A 14,242-nucleotide genomic window follows, 5' to 3' on the forward strand; every position below is an offset into this window, starting at 1 on the left:
TTTAGAGAGCTAATTCACTTCTGTACAGATTAGAGAGAAAACAGTGGAACCACAGAGAAAACAGCCAAATCAATTAGCCAAATACTTAAGTCTGGCTTAAGAAGGAGTCACAGAAGCACTGATTTGAATGAGTACCTTGTGATAATTCATGTGCTTGGTGTGCCAGTCGTTCTGTAGCCAGTGCTCTGGAGAATTTTCCTTCACGAAGTCACTCACTCGATTTCTAAAATCATTTGGTTTGAGTAACAGCAACTGAATTATGAAATAACAAACCTGGGCTTCATTTCCTTCATGACTACGCATGGCCTTTGGAGAAAAACAGAAAAATGATATTAAAATGTCTGACCTGTGCAAAAGCATGGCCCCTCCACTAGATAGTCTAAATTGGAATACAGTAATACCTCACTATCATTACAGTTTCAATATATGTGGAGTCTACCCCTAGCCAACTGTTCAGAATTCCCTAAGCATATTTAACTTTCTTACTCATTTTTGGTTCTCACCATTCCTTCTGTCTAAAGTATCACTCTTTTTTCTTTTGTTGAAATTTAACCCATTTTTCAAGATATATCACCTGGGTAGATGTGCTCTCATTACTGCCTGGCGATATTTTCCTCACACCTCTATCTGATCCTTCTATCTTATTGATTTATAGACTTAGCTTACTTCCCCTACTATATCATGACCATATTTATGTTCTGCAGCTAAGAGGTTAATGTTAACCAACTAAGCCACCCCAATATCAACACTACAGTATTTTTTTTAATGTTTATTTATTTTTGAGAGAGGGACAGAGAGAGAGAGAGAGAGAGAGAGAGAGATTGAGGGACAGGCAGAGAGAGATGGAGACACAGAATCCGAAGCAGGCTCTAAGCTCTGAGCTGTCAGCACAGAGCCCGACGTGGGGCTTAAACTCATGAAGCATGAGATCATGACCTGAGCCGAAGTCAGACACTTAACCAACTGAGCCACCCAGGTGACCCAACACTACAGTGTTAAAAAAAAATAAGTATTTTCCGGCCTTGTTCAGTGTCTTCTCTTAAAATCTTGCCGAAATAGGGGTGCCTGCGTGGCTTAGTCAATTAAACATCCAACTTCAGCTCAGCTCATGATCTCACGGTTCGTGAGTTTGAGTCCCGCATAGGGCTCTGTGCTGACAGCTCAGAGCCTGGAGCCTGCTTTGGATTCTGTGTCTCCCTCTCCCTCTGCCCCTTCCCTGCTCACGCCCTGTCTCTCTCTCTCAAAAATAAATAAATAAATGTTAAAAAAAATTTTTAAAAGTTGTTTGCTGAAATAGACATCAAAGTTGAGAAAAAAATAATTTGAGGAAATATTGGGTGGCTATGAGAAACATTCAGTTCTGACTGTGGCCACCAAAGTGTACAGAAATGATTATTAACACTCAACGGCATATAAAAAGAATTATTCACCATGATCAAGTGGGATTCATTCCTGGGATGCAGGGCTGGTTCAACATTCGCAAATCAATCAACGTGATACATCACATTAACAAAAAAAAAGAGAAAAACCATATGATCCTGTCAATCGATGCAGAAAAGGCCTTTGACAAAATCCAGCACCCTTTCTTAATAAAAACTCTTGAGAAAGTCGGGATAGAAGGAACATACTTAAAGATCATAAAAGCCATTTATGAAAAGCCCACAGCTAACATCATCCTCAACGGGGAAAAACTGAGAGCTTTTTCCCTGAGATCAGGAACACGACAGGGATGCCCACTCTCACCGCTGTTGTTTAACATAGTGCTGGAAGTTCTAGCATCAGCAATCAGACAACAAAAGGAAATCAAAGGCGTCAAAATTGGCAAAGATGAAGTCAAGCTTTCGCTCTTTGCAGATGACATGATATTATACATGGAAAATCCGATAGACTCCACCAAAAGTCTGCTAGAACTGATACATGAATTCAGCAAAGTTGCAGGATACAAAATCAATGTACAGAAATCAGTTGCATTCTTATACACTAACAATGAAGCAACAGAAAGACAAATAAAGAAACTGATCCCATTCACAATTGCACCAAGAAGCATAAAATACCTAGGAATCAATCTAACCAAAGATGTAAAGGATCTGTATGCTGAAAACTATAGAAAGCTTATGAAGGTAATTGAAGAAGATTTAAAGAAATGGAAAGACATTCCCTGCTCATGCATTGGAAGAATAAATATTGTCAAAATGTCAATACTACCCAAAGCTATCTACACATTCAATGCAATCCCAATCAAAATTGCACCAGCATTCTTCTCGAAACTAGAACAAGCAATCCTAAAATTCATATGGAACCACAAAAGGCCCCGAATAGCCAAAGTAATTTTGAAGAAGAAGACCAAAGCAGGAGGCATCACAATCCCAGACTTTAGCCTCTACTACAAAGCTGTCATCATCAAGACAGCATGGTATTGGCACCAAAACAGACACATAGACCAATGGAATAGAATAGAAACCCCGGAACTAGACCCACAAACGTACGGCCAACTCATCTTTGACAAAGCAGGAAAGAATATCCAATGGAAAAAAGACAGTCTCTTCAACAAATGGTGCTGGGAGAACTGGACAGCAACATGCAGAAGGTTGAAACTAGACCACTTTCTCACACCATTCACAAAAATAAACTCCAAATGGATAAAGGACCTGAATGTGAGACAGGAAACCATCAAAACCTTAGAGGAGAAAGCAGGAAAAGACCTCTCTGACCTCAGCCGTAGCAATCTCTTACTCGACACATCCCCAAAGGCAAGGGAATTAAAAGCAAAAGTGAATTACTGGGACCTTATGAAGATAAAAAGCTTCTGCACAGCAAAGGAAACAACCAACAAAACTAAAAGGCAACCAACGGAATGGGAAAAGATATTTGCAAATGACATATCGGACAAAGGGCTAGTATCCAAAATCTATAAAGAGCTCACCAAACTCCACACCCGAAAAGCAAATAACCCAGTGAAGAAATGGGCAGAAAACATGAATAGACACTTCTCTAAAGAAGACATCCGGATGGCCAACAGGCACATGAAAAGATGTTCAGCGTCGCTCCTTATCAGGGAAATACAAATCAAAACCACACTCAGGTATCACCTCACGCCAGTCAGAGTGGCCAAAATGAACAAATCAGGAGACTATAGATGCTGGAGAGGATGTGGAGAAACGGGAACCCTCTTGCACTGTTGGTGGGAATGCAAATTGGTGCAGCCGCTCTGGAAAGCAGTGTGGAGGTTCCTCAGAAAATTAAAAATAGACCTACCCTATGACCCAGCAATAGCACTGCTAGGAATTTATCCAAGGGACACAGGAGTACTGATGCATAGGGGCACTTGTACCCCAATGTTCATAGCAGCACTCTCAACAATAGCCAAATTATGGAAAGAGCCTAAATGTCCATCAACTGATGAATGGATAAAGAAATTGTGGTTTATATACACAATGGAGTACTACGTGGCAATGAGAAAAAATGAAATATGGCCTTTTGTAGCAACGTGGATGGAACTGGAGAGTGTGATGCTAAGTGAAATAAGCCATACAGAGAAAGACAGATACCATATGGTTTCACTCTTATGTGGATCCTGAGAAACTTAAGAGAAACCCATGGGGGAGGGGAACAAAAAAAAAAAAAAAAAAAAAAAGAGGTTAGAGTGGGAGAGAGCCAAAGCATAAGAGACTGTTGAGAACTGAGAACAAACTAAGGGTTGATGGGGGGTGGGAGGGAGGAGAGGGTGGGTGATGGGTACTGAGGAGGGCACCTTTTGGGATGAGCACTGGGTGTTGTATGGAAACCAATTTGACAATAAATTTCATATATAAATAAAAAAAAAATAATAAAAAAAAAAAAATTAAAAAAAAAAAAAAAAGAAATATGATGGCTTTTTACCACTCCTGCCTCTAGTGGGAGCCTTTGGGAATCAACTCAGGGTTTAACTAACTGTTTATACTTTCACAGCATCACAAGATCAGGACCATGTCTGTCTTACTTACTTCTATACTTTCTGTGCATCAAACATAGCAGATATTCGATACATGCTTACTGAATGAATGAATGAATAAATACACTGGGAAATCTCTAGTTCCTTAGGGAATTGATAGTAATACTTGATTATAGTATAATTTCATTAAATCCTTAGAAGCAATATAGTTAGATCAGCACAAGGTCTATCAGTCACACACACTGATCCAAAACAGAATGAGGCTGCTTAGAAACTTATTCCTAAGTGAGCATATTCTTACCAGGCAGAGAATTAATCTGTCCAATGTAACAATGTTGTACTTCCATACCATGTCATTAAGAATTTCAATGCATTTGTTGAGTTGCTGACCCCCAGCTGATGTAGAGAACTCATATACTAGGAAATCTGCAAATGTTCTCACATGGGCAACCAAGGCCCTGGCTCCAATTCTTTCTAATACTCTGGAAATCAGAGAGTAAAAAATAAGTTATATTGCTGTATGGTAATAATGGATTGTCAAATGGAATGCAGATCTAGGTTTTTGGCTTACCTATAGCCAATCTGATTTATATGATCTGTTTCCAAGAGCATTTTCCAGAGAAGACAAAGGAAGAGAGGAGGAGAGCCTTGCATAGAAAAGTGGGTAATGATGTCATTTTCATTGGTCATTGACTTCCACTTCCTATACTCCTCTTCCACATTTTTTTTCAGATTAAAACGGCTTTCCTGAGGTACGTTATTTTGTTTGAAGAATGCCTAAAAGGAAGATGAGAAGTTTACTTCAAGGGTTATACTAGAAAGAACACTGGCTACAGAGTTAAGAAGCCAGTTCTAGGCTTGATTATGACACTAATAAACTCTAGGCAACCTCAAGCAACTTAGTAATCAAGCCTTGAATTTCTATAATGGGAAAATACACAGGCTTAATTTGGTATCTCTAAGATTCCCTTTCTAGATTTCCTAAACAGAAATTCCAAGCAAGCCTGAATTCAAAGCTTCTTCAATCATCTGTTGATACTTCTGTTCATCATTAAAAAGAAAAAAAAAAAAAAAGAAAGAAATTTATGTATCCTTTGGTTACATATTTTAGCATCTCTGTAAGGAAAATCTATTACACAGCCAAATGGGTCTCAGACCATCAGTATTGACACCATTTGGGACCTGTAAGAAATGCAGTCTTGGACCCCATTCCAGACCTACTGAACTGGAAGTTCTGCACCTAGGGCCCAGCAGTCTGTATCCAAACAAGCCCTCTAGGTGATCCTGGTAAAGTTGAGAACCACTGCTTTAAGGCCCTATTAGAAGTTATAGAAAGCAGATGTTCATTATGCTTAAACTTTTCTTTGCAAAGTAGAGGACAGATGAAGTTTTCATTTCTCCATATTATAAAAGCCAAGCTTATAGTTTTTCTCTCTGTGTGATTAAGAAAAAATTCAGTCAAGTGCACCAATGTGTATTCTGTGCAGCTCCATTAACTTGTATTTCTCCCCATTTCAGTTCTAAGAGAAAGAATTTTTTAGGTAACGTGTTAATTCTCACAAGATTCTAAAACTGCTAATAATATGAGATCATAATTAAATTTTTAGGAATATATAGTCCTAGAGTATGACAAGGAACAAGTCAAGACACTTGGAATAGCAAAGATTTTTTGAAAAAGAAATAAAAGCTAATTTCCTTTGGATATCACTAAAACAAAGTCTCTAGTATAACACTAAATGGGAAAGAATGACTTTATATATATTAAATGGAAGAATGATTTTTACATATTCAACATGTAATTCAAGACCAGATTACCTGTAGTGGGCCTGGAAAACAGCTAAGAGTGTGTGATGCCCAATTATGAGGAGTAAAACTCATGATGGTCTGAAGTATATCTTTACACCAAGTTCCCTGAATTGAATCAGAGCCTGTAAAAAAATCTAAACATAAACAAAAAATGTAATCCAGATATAAATGATCATACCCACAATTCTTAAATATCACAGAGAAAGCAACAAACAATTATGCACACCCAAGGAATTTCACTGCAATACGCTCACTGCTTAACTAGTTATATTCAGCTTAGGACCCAAGTTTTTTTAGTCTATGTGAGTGATTTGAATGATCGCATTAGTAAGTAAGAACACAATTAGTGGAAAGAAGACAAAAGACATTGCAATCTAATTTTTTGTAAGGTTACAGAGCACCAATGATACAACAGTGATACAGGCCCACCACGAATGCTCATGTAGTTGACTCTGACAATAAGGAGTCAGCACTTCACTGAGCCAAGGAAATATAATTATAAAAGCAGCTATCTTTTCTAGTGGTTGAAACAGCTATAGACTACAACTCTCTAAATCAAGAAGGTTAATTTATATAAAATAAGATAGTTCACACAGATGTTATTTCAGGCTGCTAAATCCAGTAACTATTTCTTTAAAACAGCAGTTCTCCAAGTGTGGTCTGTGGAGTCTGTGGGTCGCCAATATCCTTTCACGGATTTGATGAGGTAAAAACTACTAAAATAATGATAATAAGACAGCATGGACCTTTTTACTGTGTTAACATGTGCACCAATAGTGCAAAGGTAATGACAGGGAAAACTGCTGGCCCGTAGAACAAATCAAACTGTGGCACCAAACTATACTAACAGCCATTGTAATCTTTACTATGCTCTTGGCTGGGGGTCGCGGGTGGGGAAAAGGAGCCAGTTTTACTTAAGAATATCCTTGAAGTAGTGAAAAAGACTGTATCTCAGCCCTTAAGTACATCTCATTTTAATATTCTGTGTGATAAAAAAAGGAGGTATGAATAGTGTTCTAGCTACTATTATACATCAAAGTATGATGGGTATCTTAAGGAAAAGTACTTGTGCAATTGTTTGAATACTGAGTGAAATTAGCTCTTTTTTTTAAAAATGGAATTCCATTTTTACTTAAAAGAACATCTGACAGAAAACTACAGTTATTCAGACTTGGGCACTAAGCACACATTTTCTTGAAAATTAACAAAGGGAGCCTGTTACTTCAAGGAAAACAAATGACCACATCTTTTGCCAGTGATAAAATTTGACACTTCAAGTGAAAAATCAAAATTTTGGAAAACTTGTATCTACTACTATAAACCTAATAGTTTTATAAAACTTAAAGATTTTCCTAAAGAAATTTGTAGTGATATAAACAAATGTAATTTTATGATACTGTATAATGAAGTGTGCGAACACTTATAAGATTTATATAATTCACTGAACCAATGTCTTCCAAAACACTAATTCATGAAGTTACAAAATATGGATTAAAAAAATCCATTAAATGTGCAAAACAGACCAATGGGTTACAATGTAATAGAATAAAAAAAGTTCACTGATAGAATTTTGGATTGCATTCTACGTTGCACCGAACATTTAAGAAACAATCACTTGTCCAATTTTGTGTGACATCAAAGAGTATTCACAATTATCAGAAAGGCTATTAAAATACTCCTCTCCTTTCCAACCTGTTACCTGGGTGAGGCCATATTTTCTTCATTTCTAAAATAATATATTGCAATAGATGAAATGCAGAAGTAAATATGAGAATCTAGCAAAGCTTTCTTTACATCAGATATTAAAGAGAGATGTAAAAAATGTGAAAAAATGGCACCTCTTCTCACTAAAGTTTTGTTTTGGAGAATATATAGTTTATTTTTCATAAAAAATATGAGAATGTTAATATATGTTTATTATTTTTAAGGGAATCAAACAAATACTAAAAAAGCATCTATCTTAATATCTATAAGGTAAATATTGATAAAATAATAAATGCTGATAAAATCCATATAAATGGAAAATCTTTAGGAATTTGTATGTTTTTAAGAATGTTAAGTGGTCCTGGGGTGCCTGGATGGCTCAGTTGGTTGAACATTCCACCTTGGCTCTGGTCATGATCTCATAGTCCATGAGTTCAAGTTCTGCCCCAGGCTCTGTGCTGACAGCTCAGAGTCTGGAGGCTGCTTCAGATTGTGTGTCTCCCTCTCTCTCTGCCCCTCCTCCCCCTTCCCCACTCACGCTCTGTCTCCCTCTCTCTCTGAAAAAATAAACATTAAAATATTTACAAATGTTAAGTGGTCCTGAGACCAAAAAGGTCAAGAACCACTACTTAAAAATGATGTAAAATGGCTGGAAACTGAAGCTCAACCTAGTTAAAAAATGATAGTACACAAAAGAACCTACATTAATGATTGAAATGGTGAAGGTATTAAAACAACTTTTTTTTTAAACATATGAAAAGGGTCTTTTCGCGATGCTTCTTTAATAATCACTAAGGACACAGCACGCTCTAATTCATTTGTTTTCCCTATTGATGGTCGCACATTCACTGTACCTGTTACATGAGTTGCTCTAGCTAAGGTCAATATCAAGGCTCGGTTCAGCTCCTCAGATTCCGCGGACAGCACCGTTTTGGGATCACTCAGGAAGCGTGTGAACTGTGGCTGTACCTCCGAACTACCTAATGCTGTTATAAGCCTAAGTGCGGTACTCTCAACACTAAAAGGTGAGAGAACAAAAAGAAATGTGAAAAAGTTAAGTGGCATATAAAATTTCAGAATTATAGAATTGAATCTAGTTCTAGGTTAATTACAATTGAAAAATATGGAAACTTTGAATTCCTCTTCTTTGATTAAAAAAAAAAAAAAAACCTTCCTCCTTTGAGTAAGAATGAACTTTGTCTTAAAAACCTGAGATACCAAATGTTATAGCAAACACCATCTGACATTTTTTACATATTTGAAAAAGATAGCCTGCAGCTTATAGGACTAAACAATTTCACCTGGATATATAGGATTTCAAAAATTACATTTTTTAGGGGTGTGTGGGTGGCTCAGTCGATTAAGCATCCAACTCTTGATTTCCGCTCAGGTCACGATCTCACAGTTTGTGGGTTCAAGCTCCACGTTGGGCTCTGTACTGTATGGAGCCCATTTGGGATTCTCTCTCCCTCTCTCTCTGCCCCTCCCCTGCTTGTACTCTCTCTGTCTCTCAAAATAAATAAACGTTAAAGTAGCCTCTTATTTAAAAAAATTGTATTTAAAAAAATTTTATTTTATTTTATTAATGTTTATTCATTCAGAGAACGTGCACGCACAAAGGCATGGGAGGGACAGAGAGAGAGGGGGACAAAGGATCTAAAGCAGGGTGGGTGCTGACAGCAGAGTGGCCAATGCAGGGCTGGAACTCACAAACTGAACGATGATCATGTCCTGAGCTGAAGTTGGACGCTCAACCAACCATTCTAAAGGGCTAAATTAGAACCCAGGTGCCCCTTAAAAAAAATCTATATTTTTAAATCTCAAATATATTTTCACTTAAAACAAAATCAAAGTGACATGATAATTTAACCATAATCTAAAGTATATTTAAATCCAATATTCTAAATATTTTTAATGTTTAATTTTTGAGAGAGAGAGAGAGAGAGAGAGAGGGAGGGAGGGAGGGAGGGAGGGAGGGAGGGAGGGGTAGAGAGGGAGACAAAGAACTCAAGCAGGCTCCAGGCTCTGCACCATCAGCACAGAGTCCAGTGCAGGGCTCCAACCCACGAACTGTGAGATCATGACATGAGCCCAAGTCTGACGCTTAACCGACTGAGCCACCCAAGCGCCCCTAAATCCAATATTCTAAAGGGCTAAATTAGAACATATCATCAAAGGCCTTGAAAGTACTTTTTCTCAGTCCAAAGATCACTAGGCAAGGACTCAACTATCTTAATAACTTTCTATTTAAAAGCTGTACTCTACTTCTATATTGGAAATAAGATGCTCCAGAAGAAGAGTTTTATGACAAATGAATACAAATACTATTAAGGATTAAGTTCCCATCTCCAACAAAGTTTCTAATAAATCTTAAGGGAAGACAGTCATCAAAGAACTCACCAGAGATGGAGCTGGTTCTGGTTTGTTTGTGCAACTGCAGCTAAAGTATGAAGATGGCTCAGGAGCTGCACTCGGTAATGAGGCTGAATGTGGTGCATCCGGTAGCTGAACATCTCGAGAAGTGTGTGCAAGATCCCCCAGGCATGTGACTTGAAAACAGTTGGCAAAAGTTGACCTTGAGGAATAAGACAATTTAAGGCAACAATTATAAAAGTTATGAATTAAAAACATTTCAAGAGTCACATGGAGTAAAATCTACGTAAAGATTTGATCATGAACGGACACACACACACACACACACACACACACACACCACACACACACACACACACACACACACACACACACACACACACACACTTTCCAAATTTTCTCCATAATTTCTCCTTTAATGGTAACGAAAAAAGTCCAGATCCTAATTATAATACCAAGTTTGCCCTTTTTTTCCCCTTGGAATTTGACAAATGAGACTCAAGTTCATCTAGAAAAATAAGAGACAATAAATGAAAAAAAAATTACCCTTCCTCACTTCTCAGTTCTTTCAAATTACTTTTATAAAGTTAATGTTTCCAGTCTTTTGAAGCATGAGGATCACTTTTTAATATACAGATTGCATTACACCCACCCCTATTCCCTCCTCTCTCCCCAAAAAGTTTTATTGAACCCTTGATTATCTGGGAAGAAGAGTAATTATGGTTAAAACTAAAATTATACCATATTAGTGAAAAGTTACAATTACCATGAATCACAAAAAAACTTCTATATTACAAAGTATATATTATTTAGAACTATGTAACAACTAATAAACATTACAAGCTGTCTTCTAAAATGCAGGAAAACTCCTTTCCTATTGCCAGACTTAGCCCCAGGGGCAAACTAGCAAAAGAAGCATATGAGACCACAGATTCTTGCATGAGTACAGGGACCATGTCTGTTTAGCTCATTGTATCCCAAGCACTTAACATAATACCCCTTTCTTATCATAACTTTACTTAAAAATGCAGCTTACTCTCCTGATTCTCACACTTCCTACCCTCCTTTTTTGCTTTATTTTTCTCCATAAGACATATCATCTGACATATTCTATACTTCATTTATTTACTTGTCTCCCTCATTAGCAGGTAATCTCTATGATGGCAGTGACATCTTTACGCTGTTGTATCCCCAGCACCTAAAAGAATACCTGTTGAATGAATGAATGGGTTAATGGGTACAAACACCAGAAAGTCTTGTCTTACTGATAAATCCTTTGATGCCCAAAGACTCTATTTCCATATAGACCAATAAACGACTGTACGTTTCCACTAGGGCTGGAGCCAAGGCCACACTGGATTTTGCATGAGCAAGTTTTATCACTCTGGTAGCAATGCTATGGATAAGGCTGAGGAGAAACAAAAGAAAAGAAAAATCCATATTTTTGACATAAACATAGGACTAGTGTATTTATAGGAAACTTGGTATAAATCTAAGTTCAAAAATGAATGAGCTCCATTTTAATCATTTCAGCCATGCAGGACACCTGGTAGTGATGCACTGTATAACCCGAGATGAATTCTGGTTTCCATGGTGTTTTCAACGAGCATCAGGATCCCTCTGCTCATGCAAAAAGCAAAATTTGGGTACAACTCATAATACACTTGAATTGAAAAAAAAAAATAAATAAAAAAACCAGGGGCAGCTGGGTGGCTCAGTTGGTTAAGCGTCCAACTCGATTTTGGCTCAGGTCATGCTCTCACAGTTCATAAGATCAAGCACTGCATCAGGTTCTGCACTGATGGCTTACAGCCCACTTGGGATTTTCTCTCTCCCTCTCTCTCTGCCCCTCCCCTGTGCACTCTCAAAATACATATTTTTTTTTTAAAAAAAGACTGAAACAAAAACTAAAACACAAAAAGAAACCCAAACCTCAAAAATAATTTTAATAAAAGAACATGCATGAATGGCTTTAGTCTGTTTTTCTCTTTCAAATATGTAACTAAAACTGTTTGAGAAAGTAAACAACTTTTATTATGGAATTACTTAAAAAAAAAAAATCACTGCTAAGATCCAAATGTTGGGTTCTAACAGGGCTTCCCTCAACTCTGTCACCCAAGCAGGTAAAGCACATGTATAATTTTACGACAATGTTTACCATGAGAAAAAGAGCATGGCTTTTCTAGAACTGATGTCCCACAGATACATTCTCTTTCACCCACAGTGTCTGATGTTTGAGCCAGTACTTAAGAGCTGAAAGACTAGAAATAAAAATCTGGATTTCTATCCCTTCTCAAAAAAAATTTAGAAGATTTAGTTACATTAGCTTACATTCTTACATTATAGAAATTAGCTAAACTGGCAGCACCATGAGGAAAGCTTCAGTCAGCCTCAATTCCTTCTATATACACACACTTTCATGTGCACTAATATCTGGCTCTCTTCCACTCAGCAGAATGTGTCACTCATTTACATTATCAGCTTGTCTCTTAAGGGGTACTTAAGGTTCAAGAATCACACCCAACAGAGCGTTTTCTGTCTTTTGGAAACCATAATGTCAATTCTAAGAGCATCCTATTTGTAATCAATACAGCAAAGGCATTATAATTTTCACATTCCTGGACTCAGCTATTTCCAGCAAATTACTTGATAAAAATGTACTATGGGTAGGTGTAAAGACATAAAAATAATCTTCTAGCCATCATTATAATAGTAAGACACCGTGAATAACTCATGCCCAACAATGCAGAACTGGCTAAATATTTATATATGGCCACACCAAAGACTTCTTTGTAGCAATTAAAACAGATGTTTCTGAAAAACACTAAACCTAAAGAGGTGTCTGACAGATTATTATGAAAAGGTGGTTATAACAAAGTGTTACTGTAAGAACACATTTTATTAAAAAAAACACAAAAAACCTAGCCCATAAATTCATATATTTATACATAGAAAAAAAGACTCAGAACATATACCAAAAAATTTTACAAGGCTTATTTGTTATGATGAGATTATAGCAGTTATTTTCTTCAGGTTTATTTTATATTCTAGAACTCCTATAATAAATAACTTTATAATAAACCAAATCATGAAAAAAAATGCAACTGACCATAAAAAACACACACATAATCATGAAATCATGCCTGTACTACACCGATATCAATTCCCCAACACAGGACCAAATAAATAAAAAGAACATACCTCATTTTGGCATGAACCGTCAGTGAGTCCAGAAGGTTCATGGGTAAGGGAGTAATAGACGCGGAAGCCAAGCAGCTCGTTCCAGGAAGAGGTACTCTCATAATTCCATTTCCATAAATAGTTTCTACCAGAGCTCCCATAGGTAATGTAAAACATTCGGAATTTGTAGAGTATGCATTACACAGCAGGGCGATCTTATAGTCATTCATCTGTAAACTTTTATTTCTAAGACTCTGCTGTAGGAACCTACAATTTCAAGTACCATCAAATAGTAAAAAACGCAAGTAACTTCCAGAAAGTTAGCTTTGTGTTTTAAAAAACATTTACTTTCATGAAATGATTTACCAATACTATCTTTATTCCTACAGGTATAATAGTTTCTGCTCAAAATATAGAGTGGTTAACGTACAAAAGTTTAAGTAGCATATCAATAAGAACTTAAATAATAATAAGCTACCAGTTAATGAATATGTGTTAAGTATTACTACATACACAGCACTAAGACTCAAATAATGAACGAGTAACTCACAAATTCTATTTATTATCCATCTGGCTAAGTATAACAATGTGCCTTCATTATAGATGTCACTGTGAAAAGATGATGGAGGAATGTCTCATAAAGGGACAGCCAAATGGAATGTGAAGTCTGACTCCCCTACAGTCTCCTATGAAGAGATCTGGGGATCCTTTTCAGAAGTTCTAGGTGGGAAGTTCAGGTATTCCTAATATCCGTGACTATCTAAAGCCAAGTCCTATGCTCTTTTTAAGAGCATCTTCTTTGAGTTATCACAGCTCTGGAAATGATGTAAGGGAGCACACCAGCCAGAAAAGCTCAAACAGTCCTGGCAGCCAGGGAGTGAAAGAGATCTGTCAGATCGCGCTCAAATCCTGAGTGCTTAGGAAATTTGGAAACATTTTCACATACTTTTGGAAATTAAGAACTTTAATTAAGGTAAAACATGTAAAAGCAAAGATTAGACCTGGAAATTAAAAATTATATATCTGCATACATATAAACAGAATTAATTTTCTAATTGTTTTCTGATGCAGGTTATTGGTCAGTCTCTCTTGGCAGGACATGCAATTAAATATTCACCTTTACCTCCAGTGGGTGTGGGGAGATTTCTATACTTCATACAAATACCGAGACTGACATTAGCCTATAATGACATTAGGCTAATGTCATTGCTGTTTTTTAAAACAGTAATTTTAAAAAATGAACTGTTA

The 14,242-nt window shown here is 36.8% G+C and overlaps 1 protein-coding gene across 2 annotated transcripts in view; it reads right to left on the reverse strand.

The window, feature by feature from the left end:
- MED23 (mediator complex subunit 23) overlaps positions 1–14,242 on the reverse strand; it is a 46,975-nt gene that overhangs the window by 11,587 nt on the left and 21,146 nt on the right. For both annotated transcript variants that reach the window (XM_086707859.1, XM_086707858.1), the window contains 8 exons: positions 13,016–13,261; positions 11,080–11,222; positions 9,842–10,016; positions 8,296–8,459; positions 5,747–5,871; positions 4,503–4,708; positions 4,233–4,413; positions 136–306 (listed from right to left, as the gene is read on the reverse strand). In XM_086707859.1, the coding sequence (XP_086563985.1) occupies positions 136–306; positions 4,233–4,413; positions 4,503–4,708; positions 5,747–5,871; positions 8,296–8,459; positions 9,842–10,016; positions 11,080–11,222; positions 13,016–13,261 (1,411 nt within the window). The remainder of the gene's footprint in view (positions 1–135; positions 307–4,232; positions 4,414–4,502; positions 4,709–5,746; positions 5,872–8,295; positions 8,460–9,841; positions 10,017–11,079; positions 11,223–13,015; positions 13,262–14,242) is intronic.

Source organism: Puma concolor, chromosome B2 (assembly GCF_028749965.1).
Source record: "Puma concolor isolate L17-30 chromosome B2, mPumCon1.1.hap2, whole genome shotgun sequence".
Taxonomy (NCBI): domain Eukaryota; kingdom Metazoa; phylum Chordata; class Mammalia; order Carnivora; family Felidae; genus Puma; species Puma concolor.